Source organism: Trematomus bernacchii, unplaced genomic scaffold, assembly GCF_902827165.1.
Source record: "Trematomus bernacchii unplaced genomic scaffold, fTreBer1.1, whole genome shotgun sequence".
NCBI classification, from domain to species: Eukaryota; Metazoa; Chordata; class Actinopteri; order Perciformes; family Nototheniidae; genus Trematomus; species Trematomus bernacchii.
Genome location: NW_022987839.1, coordinates 2,891,160 through 2,917,725, shown reverse-complemented (window position 1 = coordinate 2,917,725; position 26,566 = coordinate 2,891,160). Strand labels below are relative to the sequence as shown.

At 40.5% G+C, this 26,566-nt stretch overlaps 1 protein-coding gene across 1 annotated transcript in view; it reads left to right on the top strand.

The window, feature by feature from the left end:
- The window catches only part of ak5 (adenylate kinase 5), a 62,880-nt gene that overhangs the window by 34,961 nt on the left and 1,353 nt on the right, over positions 1-26,566 (top strand). The window contains exons 8-13 of the mRNA XM_034153152.1: positions 1,617-1,687; positions 7,584-7,629; positions 9,336-9,380; positions 17,837-18,000; positions 24,509-24,625; positions 25,845-26,042. Coding sequence (XP_034009043.1) covers positions 1,617-1,687; positions 7,584-7,629; positions 9,336-9,380; positions 17,837-18,000; positions 24,509-24,625; positions 25,845-26,042 — 641 coding nt within the window. The remainder of the gene's footprint in view (positions 1-1,616; positions 1,688-7,583; positions 7,630-9,335; positions 9,381-17,836; positions 18,001-24,508; positions 24,626-25,844; positions 26,043-26,566) is intronic.

Below are 26,566 nucleotides of genomic sequence, written 5' to 3'. Positions count from 1 at the left end.
AACAACACATTTAAGTTGTTCTTTAGATAATGTTTTTCGTCGAATCCAATCTTTATTTTTCATGCATTTAGAGTCCACTTACATAAAGCAGTTATATAGTCGCTCCTGTGTCCTGCACAGACTGTACAGCACTTATCTCAGCTGCGCCCTGCATTATAAGAGCAGCAGGACATCTGTGCCTTTGTCAATGTACATTTCCTGCATAAGTGTTCTATATTGAAGCCACACCAGCAATTTAATGGGTCTATTACGTGAAATCTCCAGCTTCAACCTTTAATCTTCTCAGAGTACAGGTGAAATTGCTTCAAACAGCTCATATTGAAAAATATAAGGAGAAGCTGCAGGAAACAAGAATGGACATGCCATCATTTTGATATCAGATTTGTAGCAGTTGAGGAAAACTCTTTAAAGGTTCCCTATTATACTGTTTTTCATCAATATATTATAGATCTCAGATATATACTGAACATGTCTCTGAAGTGTTTGGCTCCAAACACCAAACAGATCATTGCAGCATCCCAGAATCCCCTCTGTTTCAGCCCTGTTTCAAAAGTGCTGATTCTCTGTCTGTTACTTTAGATGAAAATAAGGAGCCCCTCCCCACGCCCCTCTGAGAGATGATTGGTTAAAAGAACACAATGGTGCTCTAGGAGGAGCTTCAGGTGATAAGGGGGGGGGGGGGGGGGGGTTACCTTGGTTGGTGATTGGCTAATGGTTACACAAGACAAAAAATCGTTATGACATCATAAAGTGGCCAAAATCTGATCAGCTCGTTTTCAGACAGGTTTTTATAAAAATGGATCAGGACAAAAAGAGAGAGAATCTTTGTTCCTGAAACTTTCAGAATCTCTTCACACAGAGGGGACACATGTTTAGGTAGAAGAGACATGAACAAGTGGATTTTGTGTAACAGGTGACCTTTAAGAGAAGATTATTCCGATAGTCCATCTGCTGCTTATATAGCGGCACATCTCCTCCATCTTCAGTGTGTAAATATGTGGAGCAAACGGAGGTGTTGCTGACGGCTGCGGCCACCTGACAGATTTAGCCTCAGGAAACAAAAAGCTCAGCCCCTCTGCCCTCTGACATGTTGCTGACTCTAAAGTTGTGACTGCAGAGAGGATGCAGTTCTGATCTTCTCTGTAAATCTGATTCATTCTGACACTTTTCTACATAAGGAAAGTAGGCAATGCACCGCTGCCGTCTCTCTGGAATCTGCCTGAGCGTTTGAAGCTGCAGAAACGAACCCAGCTGTCTGCCGTGCGGGAAGAGAAACTGCCGAGAGGAAATGTTATTCACGACCCAGTTCCAGGAGAAGAAGATGCTGTGTTGGGCTCAGCTGCTATCTGAACATATGGAGTTTAGATTCCGTTTATGCAGCTCAAATTAAGCTTGATTTGTGGATATTTCATCCTCCTTAAAATGCAGATGCATGTAAACATCTGGAAGTTAGTTGTGGCACTGCGTCTTACGAGACTTAATGAGCTGTATTATAATGAGATGATGCAATATATCCAGGCATCTGTTGTCATGTTCAAGCCGTTTGCATCGCCACGAGTCATTTGAGGTGAATTTACCATAAACTGAGAGTTTGATGATTGTGTTTCTGTGCTCAGGTCCCAGTGAGCTGGACCTCAGTCTACTGGGGGAAACCAGTATGGCAGATGTTGCCTGCAAGTACGACGAGGTAAGATTGCTATTCTTTGGGATTTTTTTGATACCTGTTTTTACCTTATTTTGAGATGGGGATACTTTTCGTTTTGTTTGTTTGGAACTGCTTTAATACAGCCATTGTTATGTTGTCTACTAATACTGTTAAAGGCAAAACAAATAGAAAACACTTTTGTGAAATAAATCAAAGACAAAAATGCTTTTCCTAACATGTTGCAGTACGGATACCATGTTCCAGCTAACATTTAACATGGAGCTTTCACATCTGCAAAACACTTTAGGACAGGTACTGTTATAAAGAACAGGTTCAGGTTTTTCTTTAGAATTCAAACAATGTTTATTTCCTAAAACAAAGAAAACGCTGGTGCCCCTTTTTTGCACACTGCTCCACAATTTGATTAGTTTGGAAAACCATTCAATTTTGAGTCAATAAAATACAAATGTTTAGTCAATAATCATCAACTTAAAACCTTTCATCCAACACAAATGCATAGTTTTGATTAATGCAGATAATCAGTCAGTTATGTAAGTTTAATAATGGCACTAAAAATCAGCCCAGGGGCCTCATTTATAAAGGGATATACGCTCAAAAAATGGCGTACGCCAGTCTCTACGCAATGTTTGCGATTTATAAAATACTAACTTGACGGGAAAATGTGCGGTCCTCCACGCAAACTGTAACCCATGCGTACGCACTAAGCACACAAACGGGAGAGACGAGAAACTGCGGCACCGTTGGCAGAAGGAAGAATGGAGAGAAATATGTGGAAATAAATAAAATGTTACCTCTCATTTATCAAATATGAAGAATTAATTTTCAAACATTGATTAAAGCCAATCTTAAAATGATTAAACAAACGCCTGTTTGAGACTCCTCAGTGCACACAAAAACACAACTTGGAGAAATAAATAAATACGGATATGTTATTTAAAACCACCTCGAATATGTTGTGTTAATGTTATGAAATGTTTTCTCATAAATGATGCGGTAAGCAGGAGGACAGAATTACGTCTAAACTGATGCCGTTTTGCATTTCTATAGGTTGTAGATACGAGCGTGGTTTTATATACTATCACGTTTAATCGTGTTTTATGCCGTTTGCCAAGACTTGATAAGTCGCTCGTAAAACACAGGAGGTATGGAAACTAAGAACACCATATGTGGTAAATTGTACATCTAATATAACACAACACATTAGTTGTATTTCCTTTAACTGGTGGATTATGGATATATAGTTGCTGATCGAAAGCTGGAACACAAACCACCAAATACAACAAAAATAATTCAGATCCAGTCGTCATGACTCCACTCCGGAGGGATTCCCCGATCATTTCTTACAGTTTCTCATCAAGGGGGTGTCTCCTGTCCCCAGGACAAACACACTGCCTGAGGAAGGTTATGTGTATTTTTTTTGTCATTAACTTTTTTCGGACCACTTATTTATTTATTTTGGTGACGATCCGACCTCCATGCTGCTACTCTGGTTCAAACTGCATCCACCAAACAATATGATTTATCTCGACCTCCCCAAAATCTGACACGGTGTGAGATGTCTTTTTTAGCTGTTCGGTCGTAATTTCTTGCGATCTTCTTCATGCAGTCAGTCAAAATGAATGAATGAATGGGCGTTTCTTTGACTATGTATAGGCAAATATGGGCGTTACGTGAAGCCCGCAAAAGCTGCGCCGCATTTCGAGTCGATTGTGATTTATAAAGGGAAACAGGCGTATGAAGTGCCGGTACGCACTTCCCTCGCCGGTACGCAATGTTTTGTGAATCGGAAAATGTCGGAAAATGTCTGTACCTATTTTTTTGCTTTGTACTACGTAAGCAACCTTCTCACGTCAATCCTACGCAAGGCGTTATAAATGAGGCCCCAGATCATGTTCCTCTTCAGAATCACCATATTTTAGCAGCACAGTGAAGTAACATCTAAAGCACCAAACCCATCAAATGCTACACTGCTCTCCACCTGTGTCCTCAGCCTGTGTTGATATGTTTTTGTCCACGGGGATCGTCACATCGTTTAAATATTCACCGTCCATGTTCACATCTTCCCTCACAGCCGGGGGCTCTGTCACAACAACAACCTGCCGGGTTCTCCTGCGCTGCACGGCACTTCGTGAGCTTTCCTAATAAAACACTCTTAGGCTGATTGATCATTTTTTAACAATGTCACCCACAAAGGCGCATTCAGAGCCACGATGATGCTGGGATATCGATACCGTTTGCTTGTAGAGGACAAGAGGAGTGCAAACAAAAAACTCCAGCCCAATTCATTGCAGACGACCTCGTCCCCGTGCAGCTCTTCCTGTGGCGAGCACTTTCTGTGAAGTGGAGCGGACACACAGCGCAGACTTGTCATCCCGTATTTGTGGCATCAGATGTGAGATTTTGTGTGGCAATTCACAGAAGGGCAGAGCGGCTATTTTGGGTCTCGGTTTTCACATCTCCTGGACATTTTACTGCAAATATTTCTTGCTTTTAACCAATTTGACTTTATCACTGATGACAATAATCTAAGTCCAGTTTCTGAGTCCATTTTGTTGTTTTCAGACTGAAATATCTCAACGTGAAAAATGTTTCTCCCACATGATGTGTAGCAAAACAGCGTCACAGTGTTGTTTATGAATGTGCACGTGTCCCTGTGTGCATCACGTACTATTCACTATCTCCTACATACAGCATCATCTTCCCAGGCATTAATAAAAACACTATTTATTTTTTGTACACTGTTTTAGTTTATGTGTTTACATACAGATCTAGCCTCCATCACGTGTTTGCAAAATGGCTGTGCATGTGTTTCTCTGAGTCACCGCACCAGTTGGTGTGCCCACATGCCAAGCTGGCACCCACTCCCCCACACTGACGCCATTTATTTAACACTCGCAGAGCTCGCCTTCACTTTATTCTGCGTCTCTTTGCTCAATGTAACTGCAGCTCTACTTTCCATTGAGCCCGCTGCAAACAGCCACATGTCTGAAAGTCTTCAAAGATAAGAAGTCGAGAGATGCTAATAGATGGACAAGGGAGGTGTTTTGATCAGTCATCTGTCTGTTGGCATTTACTGATAGGCAGCTGTCTCCAAATCACAAACAGTTCTATGAAAATACAAAAACAAGACAGCTTCATTGCTTGGACACAGTATGGGAACAAGGACAAAAACAGTATTGCTTCAATAGCCACTGAGATGTTAGGGCTGGGCGATGTGGATAATATCAAATGTTATAATATTTTTGACCAAATACCTCCATATCGATAAAGCCAGGATATTGTACGGTTGACTATTGGTGCTATTAATCTTCTGAAACAGTATCCATATAATGGCCGTATATTGACCAGCCCTCAACCTAGTGTTGGAAATCTTTATAGAAAACATTTTGGATACATTTGGTCAATACTAGATCTTCTAAGGGACTGAAACATATTTTTAGACGTTTTTATTTATTTTAGCTTTGCTTATTGTTGACCGACTATCATCTAGTTCATTGTGTGACTCCTTGTGTCTTCTTAAGTAAAATGTATTTATTGAACGTATTAAACCTTACTTTTAGAGGATCTTCTTTTTGAGATTTGACTACATCGAGGTGTAATTGAGTGAATAACTTTGGCACAGTGCGAGTACATGGCAGATGCTCATCTCACGCTACATTTCAGATGTTTTTCTCTCAGAGCAGACACTCCGTTTTCACACTTTTGAATACTTTTAGTTGGGTAGTGATATGAAACACGAAGGTGATGAAGCACAAAAGGTGTCTGCATGCCTGAGAAACGTGTCTGTGGAGACAATAGACGCCTGTTCTGTCAGATTTCTGTAAATGTGTTGCATCATTTGAATCGTTTCTTCTGCCAACACAAATCGTGAGGTTTTAAGTTGTTAGATAATGCTTCTCGCCCCAGTTGGTTTGGTTTGGTTTTAATTTTTGTTTTGTTTTTGACACTCCATACTCCACAACTCGGTGCTTGCATGATTGGTTTCTATTTGCCTTTTACAGGGTCCATTAGCATTTCAATTTCAAAGAGCAATTAACATTTAGATTTGAACCCTCTCTTTCTCATTTGAATACAAATCAGACAGCATTTAACGAGGAAGTCCATTAGGGAAATATTTGATAAACTGTTCCCTCAAATTGCCCCAAATCAAATTACAAATCACTCACGTTCATATTTCTCTTTTTGATTATAATATGAATATGATGAACGTTCAAAACAAAGCACTTTGGCAACTTACCACATAAGTTTTAAAAAGCTTAATAAGCACCGTAACTTTCATGATATCATTTCTCGTTCATAATCGGTTGTTTCCGTGAACGGCCGACTGTTGTGTGACGGCAAATGCTGCGGCCGCAAGGCATTGTGGGGCAGCATTTTCTCCTCTCCTTTCATAAAGGGAGGTCCAGTGGTTCCTAAGCTAAAGGAGGTTATAAAGGAAGTTTGAAACCTCCTTTCCTATCATCTTGAGAATTCGAACGGCACTTATCATGGCTGCCACTGAGGGACTTCCGGGTCATTTCACTCTGTTAGGAAGGTTCCTAAGCTAAATGGACTATTCGACTGCAACCCATAAGAGGTCGAGACAGAGTCAAGACCGGAACCAGACTAGTGTGAATCCAACACTACATAATACACTTACAATAAAATGTGGAAGATACCGTAGTCAATTTGTTCTGAAACATCCACATCATTATAAAAAGACCCACATACAAACAGTAATACAACTTCATCATATTTATTCAAAAAGTGATTCTTGGTTGCATTTGAAACAGGGTGTTTTGCATCCAAGCACATCCCAAGCCACAGCCAAGGTCTTGACATAAGATCTCGAGTCCTATAAGTCCGAGACCGAGACAAGACTGAGTAGAAATGCAGACGATTCCGAGACCAGACCAAGACCTTTAAAAAGTGATCTCAAGACCGTTCTCTAGACAAAGACCGTTCTCGAGTACGACAACACTACAAATTGCACCGCACGCACGCACGCACACGCACACGCACACGCACACGCACACACACACACACACACACACACACACACACACACACACACACACACACACACACACACACACACACACACACACACACACACACACACACACACACACACACACACACACACACACACACACCAGCAGTGCATACATAATATCAGGTTGGCAGGCTTTTGTGTCTTTGTCTGTTTCCTTTGTCAGCAGACTGTCGGATTCTAAGAATTCATGATTTTTCATTAGGCCAACATTTGAGATATCCACACGGGTCATTTGTGATGCAGATGGCTAAAAGCTGAGCAGAATAACCATGGAAACCTGAGGCAAGGAGACCTGAGGGAGAAATTATTTTGGAAAATGGTCTCAAATATCCGAACCAGTTGGATGTGCGTTTAAATCAAATGAGTCAGACTTTGTGCAGAATGTCTTTCAGCCAATTATTTCCACCGCCATGCGTTTGTTACTCTGTGATCGGGATTCACAGAGTAACGCTCAGCACTCTGTGTTAGTCTCTCAATCATATTTCATCTGTCTTTTCTCTCTTTCAATCTCACACTTTCCCAAGGTTTAGTGCTGTCCCTTAACTGTCTCTTACGTAAAACAATGTTCTTTGTGTCTCTTGTTCTATATTCTCTTGCCTCTTGTCCCCATCTTAAATGCCTCTTAGCTTAATGCTGCAGGACACCACTAATGCTGTGCTTCCAGCTTTAGTGAAAGGCCCTTTCCTGTAATGATATGGCAATAGGTGTGTTTTTCTATCAGTTGACTCATTGTTTCAGTCCAATGTACCAACGTCTTCTTTTTTCTCAAGTTGTTGTGGAAAAAACAAGTCAAGGACATAACATAATGAAAAATGAAAATAGACCTTGAGAAGTGACAACATACAGAATACATTAACACACACGTTCTCTCTCTCTTTTCAGGTTGAAGAGGATGAAGAAATCGGGTATGCTGAAGGAACCACAGAAAGTGAGTTAAAAGTAAAAATCGATTTTATGAAATTGATGGTATCAACGGTCAAGAGACAAACACACACACACACACACACACTCCCTGCTCTTCTTCTTTAAGCTGCAGGTGACATCCAGACTTATCACCAATGCTTTTAATAGCAGCTACACATTTGTCCTTCTCTGCTTCCTTTCATAAACTAGCAGCAGACTCCATTCAGCATTGCAACACACACACACAACACACACACACACACACACACACATTTCCATCTCAGTAAATGCCACATGTGTCAAGGAACGGCTATTCACAAGATGCCTGAATGAACTTCTCCCTGCAGCCTTGTGCAGTGTGTGTGTGTGTGTGTGTGTGTGTGTGTGTATTGGTTGTGTATTAGAGGGGGAGGCAGGTACTCTGATGTTTATCTTGTCAGCTAACTGTCGCTACGCTAACGTCTCCCTGCAGCAGACGGAGGACAGAGAGGAGGAGGAGTAGACATGTTATTATTATATTATAGATTATAGGACAACAAACCTTGTGTTTAGTCACCATTATAATTTCTTTTATGACATTAAACAACTTTCTAATATTGCAGACTGACTACCTGCAAATAATTATCGTCTCAAATTAGGCTCTTATTTAGAAACTGGTGATGAAGTTTGACACCTCGCGTTCAACATATTGTTAGGTTTTTTTTGCACAAGAACTAACTAGTTTATAGACCAAATGAATAATGAAATGTTATTATAGCATGACTGGTGTAACTGTTGTTGTTGCCACTGCTGATTTTATGTTAATTGTGAGAACACTCGAATGAAGATGCTAATGTTGGCATTCATTTCCCTCAGTGATTGAATTAAAAAGAATCACAGTAGCTTAACAACAACAACTAATTATAATTATATGATAATAATTTATATGAGACTATATTTAAACAGTTTTAGAACTGAATTACTGCTCATTTAAATGCCTATGTACGTCCCTCAGTTTATAATGCATATTATATTTAATTTGTAAATAAGGAATTCGGACAAAACCTTTGTTTCTTTTAATGAAACGTATCCTGCATTTGACATCCCTTTAATCTATATCAGTGCATAAGAGAGAGAGTGTTTAGAGATATTTTCTCTAAACAATATTGGCAACAGCAAGTTGTATTATATGGCAATATAATATATTTAACAATTTGCCTTAGCATTTAGTGAGTAATCACTGAAGGATAATACTAAGTTAGTATATGGTGTAATACAACACAAGATCAGTTATGGCAAATTAGTTTATTTCAGCCATTGAGAATAAGATAATGTTAATTACACCGATTATTATTATTATTATTGTTACATGGTATTTAGATCGCTTTTTAATCCAAAGCAGTTTACATAAACTCATGGTATGTGACCATAGACATGCGAACGGGAGCAATTTTGGGTGGGAATCAACTGCTGAACCTCTGATTTGTAAAGGATATTAGACATAAATCTTACATTAAATAATGTCACTTATACTGAAAACGTTATAAAATGTTCACAAAAGAAAAGTGTGATTTATGGGACTTTGGTATAACGCGTGTAATTTCCTAATTTCTCATTTACAAACCAGGCTGTTGGTGGTTCAAATATATATAAACAAATTATTCTGAATTATTTCTGTGCCTGCGTGCGTGTACAGTGTCCTGCATGTGTTGACCTACTGCTCAGTAAACTCTGATCTCTTCCCTCTGACAGGTTATTGTACAGAACAGAAGAAACCAAAGGTCATCTTCATGATGGGTACGTACACACACACACTGGTGGAGCCTACTTCATTAGACAAAGCTGAAACACCACCCCACCCCCACACCCCCCACACCCACCCACACCACACACACACACACACACACACCACACACACACACACACACACACACACACACACACACAACACACACACACACACACACACACACACACACACACACACACACACACACACACACACACACACACACACACACACACACACACAGTATAATAATGAGCAGCTGCCCGGATATTTTTCTGCATGTTTCCAGTGAACTAAACTCACACTGATGATGGTAAAGCTGCGTTCAGGAGCGTCGCTGCAGGGGGAATGACAGATGTTCTGTTTTCAGAGGCTCTCGCTCGTTTCCGAGAGAAGGAGAGTTAATGAAGTAATTAATAAAAAAGCTTTAAAAAATGCTCCTGTAGAATTTCATGGCACATTTAAACACTGTTCATCAGTGGAAAACAAAACTCTGATAAAGAGAGAATAGTCAAAGATGATAAGAACATGAATACAAGTCGTTATTAAAAACTTTACTAACAAAAGGCATCAAATTAAGTGTTTAGTGTCACAGAACAAAATCCTCCCTTCACCACTACAGACAACACTACAAATAGGCTCATTCAGATGTACTAATCCGTGTATAAGTATTGTTAAAACCCTTTTCCTGAAAACCACCCAGACAAATCCCCACTGATCTGCACTAACTCCAGTGTGTCTGGATGTTTGAGGTTGAGTTAGAGCAGGAGCTTTCCCCCAGCAGCAGATAATTGGGAGGAAATGCCAACAGCTTATAAAACAACTGTCACCTCCACTCGCATGAGCAGATTTGATACCAAATAATTAAAGGTTGGCCACGTCAGCTAACAGGATTTTACTCCGCTTATAGCAAATTGTGATCATACTTTCTACTGTCCGGCAGTGGCTCAGTCAGTAGGGGCTTGGACTGTGAGCCGTAGGGTCGCCGGTTCAAGTCCCCGACCAGACCTAAAAAATATGGAGTGTGGACTTCTACTTGGAGAGGTCCCAGTTCACCTCCTGCCCTGCCGTGGTGCCCTTGAGCAAGGCACCGGACATCCCCCTTCCCCCCCTCACTCCCATTGCTCCCCGGGCGCTGTACAATAGCTGCCCACTGCTCCTAGTACTAGACTCCTGGTACTAGGATGGGTTAAAAGCAGAGAACAAATTTCACTGTGTGTGTGCTGTGTGCTCTGCATGTGTGACCATTAAAGAGGGTTTCATCCCTCCCAATTCTATAGTATGACAGTTGGACTAATCACAGCAAGACAGTTTCGCTTTTACACACTCCCAGAAGAGTCTCATGCTGCTCATTTCTCTGCCCTGTGAAAAGCTGATGAGAGTATCAGGGCGTCTTCAAAAAATTAAAAAGCAATATCGTAAGGGAAAATAAAAAGGTAGCATCACATCAGAGTTTGTAGGAATTGTGGTCACCTTAAATTGGAAAATACTCAATTTGGAGTCAAAGAAAAACACTATAAAGTTATTTGTGGACCAGAACTATACTAAATACTGAAAATAAGTTTAAAATAAAGTCCTTAAATTAAGACAAAGTCGCCTGATGGTGTTGTAGCCGTTAGCTCAAATCATCAGCCTTCTACTCAGATCTCTAAAACCTTTCACCACCTACAGATCTGCCTGCAGGGCGCTGGGAGGAATGCGTGAAACAGTTTGCTGACAGGTTGCACTGTGAGGGGTTCGTGTTTAGTGTCTATTCAAGAACAACACACTGTCACAAAAAACGATATAACACACTACAGCAGAGGGAAAACCCCAACAAGCATAGAGGGCCCCTTTAGAATAAAATATTGATCAGAGTAGCTGTAGAAATAGAGTGTCCCTAACTTCAAAGCAGTACCATAGTCCACCAGGCTAACAAATCCTTTAAAACTGTATACACAAATGAATTGCAGGATTCAAGAGATCAAAGATAACCCATTTATTCTCATTAAGGTGGACCATCCCTTTCGTTAAAAGCGTAAGCAGTGAGCCTAATAAAAACCAGTCTAAACTACACTTAAAAAGAAAATAATCAGCATGAGATCCCAACAAAGCCTCTTCATCGTAACATAACAGTGTTTTATTTACAGCATTTTCAAGCATTTTTAAGTGCACTTTAAAAGCCAAGTAACAAAGTGCTTTGCAACCAGGAGCAACCGCATTGACTAAATTATATAGTGCGAGTAAAAAACAACAGATGACTCACTGGCTGGTGGAGGATCAGTTTTGTGTCACCTCACAGGACAGGTTGTCTCTCCAGCTTTCTCAGACTTGATGCTGACTTCTAAAACAGTCTGAAGACTCCCTGACTCAGCATGAGGACTCCTCACTTATTAATGAGAACTTAATGTCCCCTTAACGTCATCTCCTGCTGTCGCTCTTTTCCAAACTTGCTGATGCTGCAGCTTTAGGGGGGTTATCTGCCAGACTGTTTTTATCTGGTTAAGAAGAAGAGTTTCTTGATGCTCATCTACCTGCCCTCTGAAAGGCTTTTGAGAGTGAATATCAGGGTGTCTTTAAGGATTGAAGTACTAATATCAGAGGGGAAAAGGAAGGAATGGCATTATATAAGAGCGTGGATCACACTGGTGACCTTAAATTGGACAAATTCTTAACTTGGAGGATAAGGAAAATACTAAAATACTTAAAAAACATAATCAACTCATGAGAAAGTCCCTATATTAAGATGTAGTTGCCTGCTGGTAGTGGCTAACCTTTTTCTTAAAGAGGTCATATAATGCTAATTTCAGGTTCATAGTTGTATGTAGTGCCATGTTTACAAGTGTTACAACGTGATGTCACTATGTTATGGAAGTAAACAAAGGGGTCCAATGGAGGCAATTCAGGCAGGGGGGTGAGTATGTGGGAGATAAATTCCCTCTGGAGGGAACACAGGGATTTTAGCCTTTGCAGACCCTTTACATGCACACAAACATATAAACACACTACAGGAAAGGGAGAACACCAAAAAGCACAATAGGGCCCCTTTAAAATGAATGAAGGTCAGTATACTATGTAAGCATCTGTGTTCTCAAAGCTGCTTTAATCAAAAGTTGATGACTTGATGTGGGTGTATCCATTCAAAGCCTCCCCGATTATACAAACTGGAGGGAAAAGTTGGAGCGTTGTTCTGCAGCGATGCTTCAGAAAGAAAGTTGGAGATGAAGCCGGAGAGAAAATGCTAATGTGAGGTTTCACTGGCGCCTGAGCTTTCAGCCTTTTTTCATCTCCTCTCATTCATGTCCCTCTGCGCTCTCTCTCTCTCTCTTCCAGCTTCTTCATTTCTATTTCCTCCCTCTCTGCAGAAACTACAATGTGTACTCTTGTAATGAGAGTCAGACTGAGGATCAGACATTTAAATGGTGGGAAAACCTTTGGTGGCCGTTGATGAAACCCTCCATAGTCATTAACAAGCAGCAACCACCACAACGTTAGTGATCAAGGAAAATCCCTTGTGCTTTATTTCCAATAAGAAAATGTAAGAAATCAGTCTCTCCGTGCCCACTGAGGTAATAACACATCTCAAAAGTAGTTTCATTTTCTTTTCTTACACAGCTGGGAACTGCAGTTTGCATTACCTATAACTCAAACAGGAGAAAATACTCAAAGTTGTTTCAGTTGAGGATTAACACACATTTTGATCTCCAGTGAGTATTTAGAGCAGCAGGACGAGGTGGGATTAGCTCAAAATAAACAATGGTGTGTTTTCATTGCGATTAAGGAAGCCCAGAGGAATTATATCAGATTTTGGATGAAAAGTCTACACCAGGGGTGTCAAACTCAAGGCCCGGGGGCTAAATCCGGCCTGTGACTTCATTTCCTGTGGCCCCACAAGAGCTTGCAAAGAATATTATATGTTTATTATACTACATCTGCTCCCTGATCTCACGGCGAATTGTAAGTGGCTACTCCCTGAGATCGCATGCTGTGGTTTTATTAAATGTGCCAACTGCTAGGACTGTCTTAGGGAAGATAGCATTTAGATGCGCAGCTCCACTGTCTTGGAATAGTCTGCAATTGAAATGGAAACTGAGCAATCTGGTGCCACTACATGTTTTTAAAGCTCGGTTGGATGCTACTGAATCGGAAGCTGTTGGTACCTGTTCATGTGGATAGTTATGTAAATTGTAATCCCTGTAATGATGCTGTATGATGTCCTTTTTGTTGTTCTGTTTATGTTTTAATGTTTCATGTGGAACCTACTTGAGCAGGTCTCCCTTGAAAAAGAGATCAATGATCTCAATGGGATACAACCTGGATAAATAAAGGTTTGAAATGAAATGAAATGATACGGTTAGATGATGATTTACAGAAGCACGTTGCCCATAAACTACATGTCCCACTATGCATCTCAAATTAGACTTTTTCTCAGAATTTGACTTTTTTTTTTAAATGTTACTTTTTTTGTAAATGTCACTTCCTTTTTAAAAAAATGTCACTTCTGTTTTTTGATTGTGACTTGTCTTCCAGAATTTGGCTTTTCTTTTTAAATCATTTTGTGACATGCACACTGAAGAGACTTGCAATTATTTGCCCCAGACTTCTGCTTTCAGACGTAGTTAATTATGAAGTTATTACCCTATCCGATAATAATCCAATGCAGAGGCAATAATGTAATATAATACATTATTTTATATATATATTTATATATGTATTTTTATATAGTCTTAAAGTTACAACCGGCCCTTTGAGTGCAACCATAATGCTGATGTGGCCCGCGATTAAATTGAGTTTGACCCCCCTGGTCTACACCATTAGGTTCATTTAAATGTTATAATAAGAAAAGAAAATGGCAGACCTTATCCTTTAAGTGGCAATGACGTTTTTAATTGTTGCTTTAACAAAACAAGCAATTCAAGCAATCTTCTCTTAAGGGACTTTGTTAATCTTTTGAAATGACTAAAAGCATAATAAGGCATTAAGAAATGTCACAAAACTACTGACAAGGTGGCAGTGAACACACCTGAGTCCGTCTTTTACAGTCTGCATTTATATTACACAAAAATACTGTCTTTGGAAAGTAAAGAGCACCTTGCAAAGTCCTCGGTCTTCCCTAAGAGGTATGGTGGCGGTTAAATGTGAAAATCTCTTCAACGCAGATTCAATCCTCTTTTCTGAATCCAGCAAAGAGCATTTTGTACTTTAAATATGTAACTGAAGCATCTGAATTACTGGAGGCGAGCAGCTTGTGTCCTCAGCGGCCCGTTAGTCATTTGGACTGATTTGTGTTTTGCATTAAAGTATTACCTGCTGACGCTTTGAGGGGAAATAATAATGTAGCGGGAAATATTTCCTAGATATGTTCCTCTGCCCTCTTTGCCTCATGTAATCTCTGTCTCCATCTCATTTAATCCACTGTCACTTTTGGCTCTTAAAGAAAAATGCTGTGATGGGGCTGTTCACACATGGCAGGTTTTTTTTCAAATCTAAAACCACCTAACTGAGGGTCAGTAGAGAGAGACACTAGAATGTGTGCAAATGTCTGCCAATGTTCACCAAATTGTCTGAATAAATGTAGGATTCGAGTGACAGAGGAGAAGACCATTTGTTGTACTCTACCCTTCACTATGCCATAGAGACATTGTAAAATGTATGTTTTAATGTTTGACTTAACTTGGTTTCTGAGCAGCCTGCGTTGTCAGTTTTATCTACATTGATTTTGTAGAATTTGCCTATAGGTATTTTGGTGCATAAAAATGAACATAGTAAGAAAAGAAAATACTACAAAAGTTGAATACCATAAAGGAAAAATAAAAAAATTGTATTTAATTTAGGAATAAAAGTCCAGTTTTATTAAGAAAATTGCTTGCCTGTGTGATCAATAATTATATATTGGTTAAAAGCAGTCTTTAAGGGATTATAGTTAACTTAGAACAAACTCAGAAAAAGTAGTTTGTCTGGAGTGAATACAAGAACTAGATATTAAGTAATGAAATGAATTGCGTGTCTGAACATGAAAATTAAATTAAAAAGATGTCACAGAAACCTGACAGGTGATCTCTGGGAGCAACGAACAATGTGCTCAATAAATTATACCTTTACAAAAACAAGATCTTATAGATTGTATTTCAGAAAAGACGGACAGCTGAAGACACAGAAAAACATCCTTCATGCTCCCACCACAGAAAATGTGATACCACAGATCAGAAAATACTGATATACCACAAACATGTTTTTTTCTGCTAAGGGCTTATGAAATGAATAGAAGAGGGATGGTACAGCCAAGAGTGCTCAGAGTGGCTTGAGCAGAGATTGAAGATGTTTTACACAAAAAACATTGGATGGACGAACCGGGCGGAATTCGTACATATAACTGTGTATCATCAGTATAGCAATGAAACTCGAACAAATAATTCATAAAATGTTAATAACTTCACCAAATGGTAACATATTGAAGGAAAGGAGACCTCGGATTGAGCCTTGAGGTACACCACATATACAGGAGTAAAGCAAGAAGTAATCAATGAGTCCTATTGGTCCAATCAGAGTCCTATTGGTCAAACTTTTACTACTAACAATTTCCTCATATTTACTTAAAATATGTCAGTGTTATTTTTTACATATCGTCTCCATTGCCCTCTTAAGAGGCCCAACATAAGTCCCTTATTACAGGTTTAAGTGAAGCTGTCACTCGGCCTCTTTCCTGAGCATTAAGCATGACAAATATCTTCTGTGTATGTATGGTAAATAAATTATTGAAGTTGCTTAACATTAACGGAGAATCTGAGCATTATTTTTAATTGAAAGCAGCAGCAGTTTTTGCCCTGTACAAAAAAACTAAAAAGGCATTATAAATACCCTTAATTGTGCTAAAAGCTTTCTACTCTCAGGGCCAGTTACGCAACATTTCAAATGTTCTCAGAGAGAGAAAACTATTTTTACTCACAGAGCCAGTTCATACAGCAGGTTTGAGTTTTACCCGACTAAATAGGAGAGTTTAATACAAGCTTCTGTGGACTTTCGCCCTGTTGGGTCATTATTTCAATTCCTGGCAGAGGTGTCAAACAGCGGAGTAAAACTTCTTGTGAGTAGGCGTGAGGGGGCTGTGCTGCCTTTTGGAGGCTGGTGGAATATATTAAATCAGTGAATATGTGCTGAATGTACAATAAATGAATCAATATCTGCCTTCCTGACTCCAGGTCGTCCCCCGGTGCGCCACTCTTATCAGTCCCTGCTCTCTGAGGAAACTGTGATGAGGATGTTTGTTTTGGGCAGAGGGCAGCGACACTGTGCCTCGAGGGGAATACTAATAAATGTGGAGAACATCCTGAGTTTTATTACTGTGCCCGAGGCTGGTTATGATCGATCACCTCTGTCTGCTGAGGCTTCACTCAGCTCCATGGCCATGTAATATAGTTATCAAGTGATAAAAACCCCTACAGCCATAACAGAATAGCAGTGGAGCAAGCTGGAATAATTTTGATTATGGAAAACAGCTTATCAGTAGGATGAGTTTTCTGAAATGACAACTTTTTTGTATAGTTTTGCAATACATTTAAATGGAAACCAGGCTATAGAGAAGGGAGAGCTGCTATACTTGTTTGGGGCTAGCAACGCTCAATTTTAGACTCCCTCTTCCTGGTGCAGTGTGTGGTGTGTGTGTGTGTGTGTGTGTGTGTGTGTGTGTGTGTGTGTGTGTGTGTGTGTGTGTGTGTGTGTGTGTGTGTGTGTGTGTGTGTGTGTGTGTGTGTGTGTGTGTGTGTGTGTGTGTGTGTGTGTGTGTGTGTGTGTGTGTGTGTGTGTGTGTGTGTGTGTGTGTGTGTACAGATTTAGTAAGAGGAGATGATGATAATGATCTGTGATAACCTGACTCTCAGCCCCTGGCGATGAATCCGACCTGTGATGTGCACATTCACTGTGCGCCCACACACGCCCCACACACACACACACACACACACACACACACACACACACACACACACACACACACACACACACACACACACACACACACACACACACACACACACACACACACACACACACACACACAATCTTTCTCCTCTCTTATATCCTCACACTTAAGTCCTGCTCTCCCTCTCAGTCTCCCCAAAAATACTCACATGCAGACAGAACTCTCTCTGTCTCAAAAACACAAAGGCACACACTCTATTTCCGATGGACTTCCATTATCTTGCTCTTTTTTTACCTCTCAATTTCCTCCTCGTCTCACTTTGTGTTGTGCTTCAGTGATTTCTCGTCTCTGAGGACCGACTGACCCCCGTGTGTGTGTGTGTGTGTGTGTGTGTGTGTGTGTGTGTGTGTGTGTGTGTGTGTGTGTGTGTGTGTGTGTGTGTGTGTGTGTGTGTGTGTGTGTGTGTGTGTGTGTGTGTGTGTGTGTGTGTGTGTGTGTGTGTGTGTGTGTGTGTGTGTGTGTGTGTGTGTGTGTGTGTGTGTGTGTGTGTGCGTGTGTGTCCTCTCACAGGTGGTCCAGGCTCAGGTAAATCTCTGCAGTGTGAGCGGATGGAGGAGCGGTTCGGCCTGCGTCACGTTGCCCTCGGCGACCTGCTGTGTAACGAGCTGCAGTCTCACGGCGACAGAGGGCGTCAGCTGCGGGACGTCCTGGAGAGAGGGGGGACGCTGCCGGAGGTCAGTGTGCTGCTGTTCACTTAACGTATAAACACAGGGCATATGGCCACTACTTTTAATTACTTAAACTTGGTTTCTGAGCAGCCTGCGTTGTCAGTTTTATCTACATTGACATTTTGTAGAATTTGCCTATAGGTATTTTGGTGCATAAAAATTAACATAGTAAGAAAAGGGGAAAGAAAAAAGAAAATACTACAAAAGTTGAATACCATAAAGGAAAAATAAAAAAATCGTATTTAATTTAAGAATAAAAGTCCAGTTTTATTAAGAAAATTGCTTGCCTGTGTGATCAATAATTACACCTTATATTGGTTAAAAGCAGTCTTTAAGGGATCATAGTTAACTTAGAACAAACTCAGAAAAAGTAGTTTGTCTGGAGTGAATACAAGAACTAGATATTAAGTAATGAAATGAATTGCGTGTCTGAACATGAAAATTAAATTAAAAAGATGTCACAGAAACCTGACAGGTGATCTCTGGGAGCAACGAACAATGTGCTCAGTAAATTATACCTTTAAAAAAACAAGATCTTATAGATTGTATTTCAGAGAAGACGGACAGCTGAAGACACAGAAAAACATCCTTCATGCTCCCACCACAGAAAATGTGATACCACAGATCAGAAAATACTGATATACCACAAACATGTTTTTTTCTGCTAAGGTCTTATGAAATGAATAGAAGAGGGATGGTACAGCCAAGAGTGCTCAGAGTGGCTTTAGCAGAGATTGAACACAATGTTCCAGGCAGAGCTGGCATATAATGGAGATGGAAGCAACCACAGACTGCGAACCAGATGAATTATCTGAAAACTCTCTGAGGATAACATTTTCCGAGAAGACGTAAACATTTTCATCAGGGCGGCAGACACTGGACAATTTGTCAGAAGTTTATGGGAAATAGGCTCATTTAAATTCACTCTGACAAGCTCATAAAATGGTGGAAACTGACAATTATCTATAATATTACAAATTAAATTGCGAAGAAAAAGCATAATATACTTTTTATTCCCTTTCAGAGAGTTATAGCCTGAGGTGGAGCACATTTTTACTACTTTATATACCGTGGGATTCATATTTCATGAATTGCTCGTGTATAAAAACATTCCCCATTCAGTACAGAAATGTGAAAACAGCCTTCAGATTTCATCTCGACACGTACATCATTCAGCACAGAGAAGGTCAAACAAAGTGGAGCATCAATAAGCAAAAACACATTTTGAGTGAAGGAAGAAATTGTATTGGCAGCAACAGCAATCCAATCCAATTATAAATTAAAGGGGCCTTATTTCGCTTTTTGTGCTTTTCCCTTTCCTGTATGGTGTTATATACGTTTGTGTGCATGTCAATGGTCTGTAAAGGCTAAAACACCAAAGTTCCCTATAGTGACATCACTATGTAACAGTCGTGCTTTTATTGGCTAGCGCTCCAACACATTGTACGTGATAGGATAAGGGGCAGGACATCTCTCAGCGGTTGACCAATCACAACAGAGCCGGCCAGCTAACCAATCAGAGCAGACTGGGCTCTGGTTTCAGACAGAGGGTGAAAAGAGGTGCTGCAGCACAGGCAGTATGAGAACAATAAAGAGATTTTTGAACATTAAAGCATGGAAGACATGTCACAGGAGAGACACTACATACGATTATGAACCTGCAAATCAGTATATAGGTCCTCCTTCTCACTGATAGTGAGAGTCCACTCTGTAACGCAGTCTTCAGAATCCGAAATCCGGGAAATTTGGCGTTACAGCAAAGGTGCAAAATTAAGAGTAGACTAACATATTAGGTAAAGTGGCATGCACACGTTGATACATGAAAGGACACTTCCATGGTGAAAAAAACTGAACACATACAAATTGGTAAGGGACGACACTTTCTGCAGACATTAACGGTCCCAAAGGGCCACTAAATATTCTCATCTTGCATCAGAATACCTGTCTCTTTTTTGTTTCCTTGTGTAAAGCACAAAGGAGCAGGCAAATTATGTACCATCCACCCCATAGTGAAACGGTATAGAGGTGAGGAACATTTAGCTTCCTGGCCTCATTCTCAGCATCCACGTCTCATCAGGTCTGCAGAGATTTGGAGCAGTGATGCATTTTGCTGCTGGTGATTACTAATCCTCAGCATCGCACTGTACCGGTGGCTGTCAGGGAGATTTCTAGATTCAACTGCACAGAGTCTGACATTTCACATCACTGCACACTGGCGCCTGGCACACACACACACACACACACACACACACACCCACACACACACACACACACACACACACACACAACACACCCACACACACACACCACACACACACACACACACACACACACACAACCACACACACACACACACACATCACACACACACACACACACACACACACACACACACACACACACACACACACACACACACACACACACACCACACACACACACACACACACACACACACACACACACACACACACACACACACACAGCTTCACACGTTCCAAGGTGTGAAGGTGTGTGTTGAACTAGCTGCTTTGTGAATGGCACACATTGAGGACAGTTGGTCTGAATGCGTCACAAAGTATTGATCCGTCTCCTCATGTAACACATTTGAAAAGAAGTGTAGTCGGTAGCGTGTCCATTCACGCCACTCAACAGTTTGGTGAAGCACACAGAAAAGGATTTTTAGCCTTTAATCTGTCAGGAAGGATTTATCTTTTTATGAAAGTATTTTCTGCTCATGAATTCAGCATAACCTTCAAAGCCAGCCTGATAAATAAAACTGTTGACATAAATGATGAGTAAAGGACAGAGTATGAATCCTTGCACGCACTCTAATAGATAATCATGTCAAGAGTAAGGATAGAAATATGTCATATGTCTTATTTTCAACTAAAACTATTACAAATTACACCAAATTCAGCAATAAGTTGGTCTGATCTGATATGTCTTCCTCTGCCAAAAAGCCAAAATGCCATATCTCCATTGCTATAAAACTATTTGTGACATTATTTTATCTTTTCTGATCCTTTCATTTTGACATTTTGGGCAGGAGGTTTTGGGAAGATGCAATGAATAGCTACAACAATAGAAAACCTTGTGAAAAATCTACGAAATCCAAGACAATCAGGCTTCCTATTATATAAAGATGTAAAGGGTAGTTTGTGTGGAACGGATTTGCAATTGCAATTTAATAGACACCTCAGATTTACTTTGACTTTCTGTGATCTGAGAGCAGAAACCCGAGGCACTCAGGCGAGGCTCAGCTGTCTAAAGCTTCTTACAGAACATTAAGGTCATGTCCCATGTGTTCACAAACATCGTCACTTATTTTTATGATGTGTGAGTGAATTAGTTATGAAGGATAAGCGGGATTAACTGTAGTGCAGGTTTAGAGCAGAACACTACAAAAACCACATCAGAGTTATTGGTTTTAAGTTCAATTAAATGCTGTCGTGTGAGTGTTAAAACTGCTACGAACTACAGAGAGAGACCTGGTGAAATATTACTGTACTGTTGCCTGGCAACACAAAATGTAATGTTCTCCATTGACTGTTATCCCTCCGCCCGCTTCCTGTCGGCCACATGCAGGGCTGGGAGATAAAGAGGAAAACAAATATCACAATATTTCTGGACCAAATATCTCATTATCGGTACTTAACCCAACAACATTGTAGGCTTGACCTTTGGGGCTTTCAAAATACATTTACACAATGAGAATTTTGATAATCAGCTGTAACATAATGACACAATGAGAGGGTAAAGGGCAACAGAGCCGCTCCAACAGTGGGTCGTTTCAGAAGATTACAGAGACTACGGTTATTCCAAATATCACAAATCTAAGATGAAAACTAGCAGTGGTACAATACTGTACTTAAGTGAAAGATTGAGGTACTTGTACTTTACTTGAGTATTTTCACATTATGCTACTTTATACTCTTAGTCCACTTTGCAGATTTTTATTCCAAAATATAAATCACTACTAAGTGATCATAGATTAATATAGGTTAAGCTACCAAGCAGGTAAATAAACCTGACCTTTACCAAGTGCAACATTGAAATGATAAACACAACAATGCATCAATGATTAAAATAAAATAATTTAAAAAACATGGTGCTTAAATGGGCCATTCTGCATAACGAGTACTTTTACTTTTGCTTCTGACAAGGTTGAGTCATCACAAAACATAAATCTCCCTCCCTCCCTCCCTCCCTTCCTCCCTTCCTTCCTTCCTTCCTTCCTTTCTGTGAGCTTTTCTCGAGAAGGACAGAATCACCATAACAGGAAATGATTCAAAAAGTCATGAGCACCGTCCTTTTAGAATTGCAATCAAACGTCGATGCTAAACATGAGAGACTCGGGGGCTCGGATGGACCAGAATCTGAGCGTTATAGAAGTTTAAAGATGAGTCAAAATGTGGTCGTAGATGATGAAGATGGTGGATGATATGGTTTTAGATGTAGGAAGATGTAGAAAAACACTTTCAGACACATTTTAAAACATCAACAAGAGTAGTAGAGTAGCGACAGTGGAGCTGTTCGCATGTTTCCCTTACGTCTGAACTAATACATCTCAGTCCAATAAAGGAAACTAGCCTCAAAACATACTATTTTGAAAGCCATTCAAACTGATTATTCACATAGATGAAGTTAGATTGTATCTACAGAGCTGCACATACACAGTTCAGCACAGCTTGCAGCCATACTTAGATACAAGGCAGGAAATACAACCGGATTTATGAGGGTATGAACACTCATCTTAAACTAATACAGTCTATACAACGTTCCTAAAAGAAGTTCATAGTGTGGAGTTTTTTTTATAAAACTGTTTTTGAGAGCTGTTGATTCAAGTGTACGGTCATGTTGTTTGTTTGTCATTATCGAGAAGTGTTTCTAGTAACAAGTCTAACCTGTTTGATATTAATATGGTGGCCAAATGATCACAAACACTTGGAGGGTGCATTAGATTCAGATGAGTGGAGCTGATGAAATGGAAACTGAGAATACTGTCTTGTGAATGTATAATGAAAGTCAATCCCAATCCCAGCAGTGATACGCAGCCTCACACCAGGGCTGTCTTCACTAAAGAAATCCTTAGTTCACTAACACACGTATGATTTTGTCCACAAAGCAAGTTTCTCAACACAAAATAATAACAAAAAATCACTTGAAAATGTTGTTAACCAGAAATGTGTTCATATGTTTCTTGGAAATAAGTTATCCAGCATGAAGAAAGCATAAAAACAACAGAAGAAATATGAGTACTGCATGACAGATATGCACTAAATGATTATCAACCTGAGCATATATCAATCTAAAACACTTTTTTATGGGAAGTTATACAGCGCTGATAAGCAGCACATAAACGTCCATTAGTGCAGCATTAACAGAGGAGCAGGATATCAGCTGTTGATTATGAAATGAAGAATATCACAGTATTTAGTGCTGTTACATAAACCCATTTGTTGTGAGTATAATTACTCCTCTAAAGTCTGGCTGAATGTAAAATGTCTTCATATCCTGTTTTATCAAAACCATTGCACTTCACATAAAGCCTACAGGGAAACAATAACAATTTGTAAACCCCAATATTTATATGTCAATATGCAACGTAACCCTGTATTAGAGTCTGAATCAAAAGGAAACAACCCATTATGTTATTTGACAAAGCAATAAACAGCATGAAAGCATCTTAATCAACAAACAACCAGGAAGAAAAGGAAATTCAGCAACTGCAGCAACCCAGGAGCAACATTAGCATACAGTAATTAGCAGACGCCAAGAAAACCAACTGCAAGCAAGAGAGCAATAATCCACACAAACAATGACACAGCAAATAACAAACAAAGACACAGAAGACACTCACCAGAGCTTGTTGAAGTACAGCAGAGGAAAGCCTTTAGCTTGATGTGTTGATGTAGCTTCAAGCTATCATAGTGTCCAGTTTGAGGTACAGTAGCACACATTTCTCAAACAACAAGGTGCAACACAAACACTATTTCATTCACAAACTCCTTTTCAAGCACCTTGATGCTTTTATTAGCGGTTTAGCTTGATTATAAAAAGATTCAAACATAGCAGGAAGTGTGTGTAAGTGAAAACTTGCAGCAAATCCAAAGAACACTGTTTAAATAGGCCGGCTCATTACAGAGGGTGCGCTTGATTTGTCTTCCACTGACGGGAGTGCATCACATGTGTAGTAGGAAGTTGCCTGTTGTGCTACATGTATGTAAGACATGGTTTGAATTGAGAACTAATGCAAATAGTTCAAGTTTGACACTATATTGTTGAAAATATTTTAGAAAAATAAGTCACTGCACACCTGAGTGAGTGACAGGAGTGTTGCAGAAAGGATTCTTGGGTGTGTCAATTCATACACATTTAAACGCCAATTATACGTTTAGTTATTTATGAGGCACAAAGATCAATATGCTGGTTTCAGCCTCTCAATTGGAAGATTTGCTGAAGGTTCTCTGTTGTAATTTGATGTTTGCATGTTTGTGTGTGTTGGTATCAGGACACTCTGTTGGAGCTGCTGTGTGATGCCGTGTCAGCGTCGGTCCGGCAGGGGAAAGGCATCGTGATCTGTGGTTTCCTGAGAGACCTGAGGAGGGCGGAGGAGTACCAGGCCAAGGTCAGAGCACCAGCTGACACACATGTGGTTCAATCTTGATTCTGTGTATGTTAAAGGTCACCTATTATGCAAAATCCACCTTTTCATGTATTTTATTCCAAAGCATGTGTCCCCTCTGTGTAAAGAGACTCTGAACGTTTCAGGAAAAAAGATTCGCTCACTTTTTGTCCTGATCCATTTATATAAAAACCTGTCTGAAAATGAGCTGATCAGATTTTGGCCACTTTATGATGTCATAACGATTTTTTGGCTTGTGTAACCATTAGCCAATCACCAACCAAGGTAACCCCAAATCACCTGAATCTCCTCCTAGAGCACCATTAGGCGCTTTCACACTGGAGTACTTTTCCCAGGAATAGTTCCAATAGTTCCTGGGATTTTGCGTTCACACCAAAAAGATCTGGAACTAGAACTTTTTTTCGGGAATCTTTTCACCCCTTTTCGGTCCCTGCTAGAGAGCAGGGACTTTCCTGGGGAGAAAAAGGTTCCAATTTCTGATTGGCTGGGCGAATTGCAAACCACGCCCCGTAAAACTCGCCATTTTATTTGCTCGCATTAGCATTATTAGCATTAGCATTAGCCCAGCGCACCAACATGGGAGCGGTGGAGTGATGAGGAGGTGTCGGCGCTTCTGGCGATTTACTCGGAAGACTCCCAGCAGCTTCTACTGAAGCCAGTCCCCAACTCCGGGGACTTCCGGCCGGCCGGGGACTTTGGGTGGCAGTACACGCCGTGAAGTTGTTTGCGGCCTGCCAGTACACCCAAAGCAGAAGAAGAAGAAGTGACGTCAGCGGCTTCATTTGCGTAATCCTCCCTCAGGGACTTATTCCGGTGTGAACGCGATCTACTAGATAGTTCCGGAACTAAAGATTTCCGGGGAAATAAGTTCCGGGAACTATTCCTGGAAAAAGTACTTGGTGTGAAAGCGCCTATTGTGTTCTTTTTAACCAAATATCTCTCAGAGGGGCGTGGGGAGTGGCTCCTTATTTTCATCTGAAGTAACAGACAGAGAATCAGCACTTTAGAAACAGGGCTGAAACAGAGGGGATTATGGGATGCTGCAATGATCTGTTTGGTGTTTGGAGCCAAACACTTCAGAGACATGTTTTGCATATATCTGAGACCTATAATATATTGATGAAAAACAGTATAATAGGTGACCTTTAAGTTCACTGTTGATACTTGTTGCTGACTTTCCTCTTCCTGTCTCCTGGGTCAGATGGGGGAGCCCGATGCCGTGCTGCTGCTCAGCTGCTGCACCGACACCATGTCCAGCCGCCTGCAGAGCCGCAGCAGATCCTCCTCCGTCCCCCCCGCTGCTGACAGAGAGGGCGCGCTGCACCGGAGGGTGGAGAGCTCCTGCAGCGACAGCCAGGCGGTGGCAGATCACTATGAGAGCAAGAAGCTCCTGCACACGGTAACAGCCTTTAGAGAGGGATGTGTTTTTATTCAGTGTGGCTGGAGGCAGCCGACACTCAGGGTAGGGGGTTTGATTCCCTCTCAGGGCAGCAGCAGTTCACACATTACATTTAAAGGCCCTCCAAACCCATATTCCAGGAAGTTAATTTAATTTTCTACCAAAATATATCCAACAAGTTCCTGAGGTGTGTTTAATGCAAAGCAATTGCACCTTGGGTACAAAAGACCATATATGTATCTAATTACATCCCATAGTTTGTATTTCACATTCTTTTAAAGTAGATGTTTGCAGATCAGAGTCAGATGCACTTCAGTCTTGTCAAAATAGATCCTGCCAACTGCTCTTGGTCAGCGTCACAATGTATTGTTCATACTAAAGTGCCTCTGACTAATGAAACTGTTAAAAAAACGGCAAATCATTTTTCAACTGAGAAAATGTTTTCCCTTAAAGCAGATAAGTGCTCCATAACACAAATGTCGTGCCTCTAGGAAAACATGACACAACACACTATATACTGTACC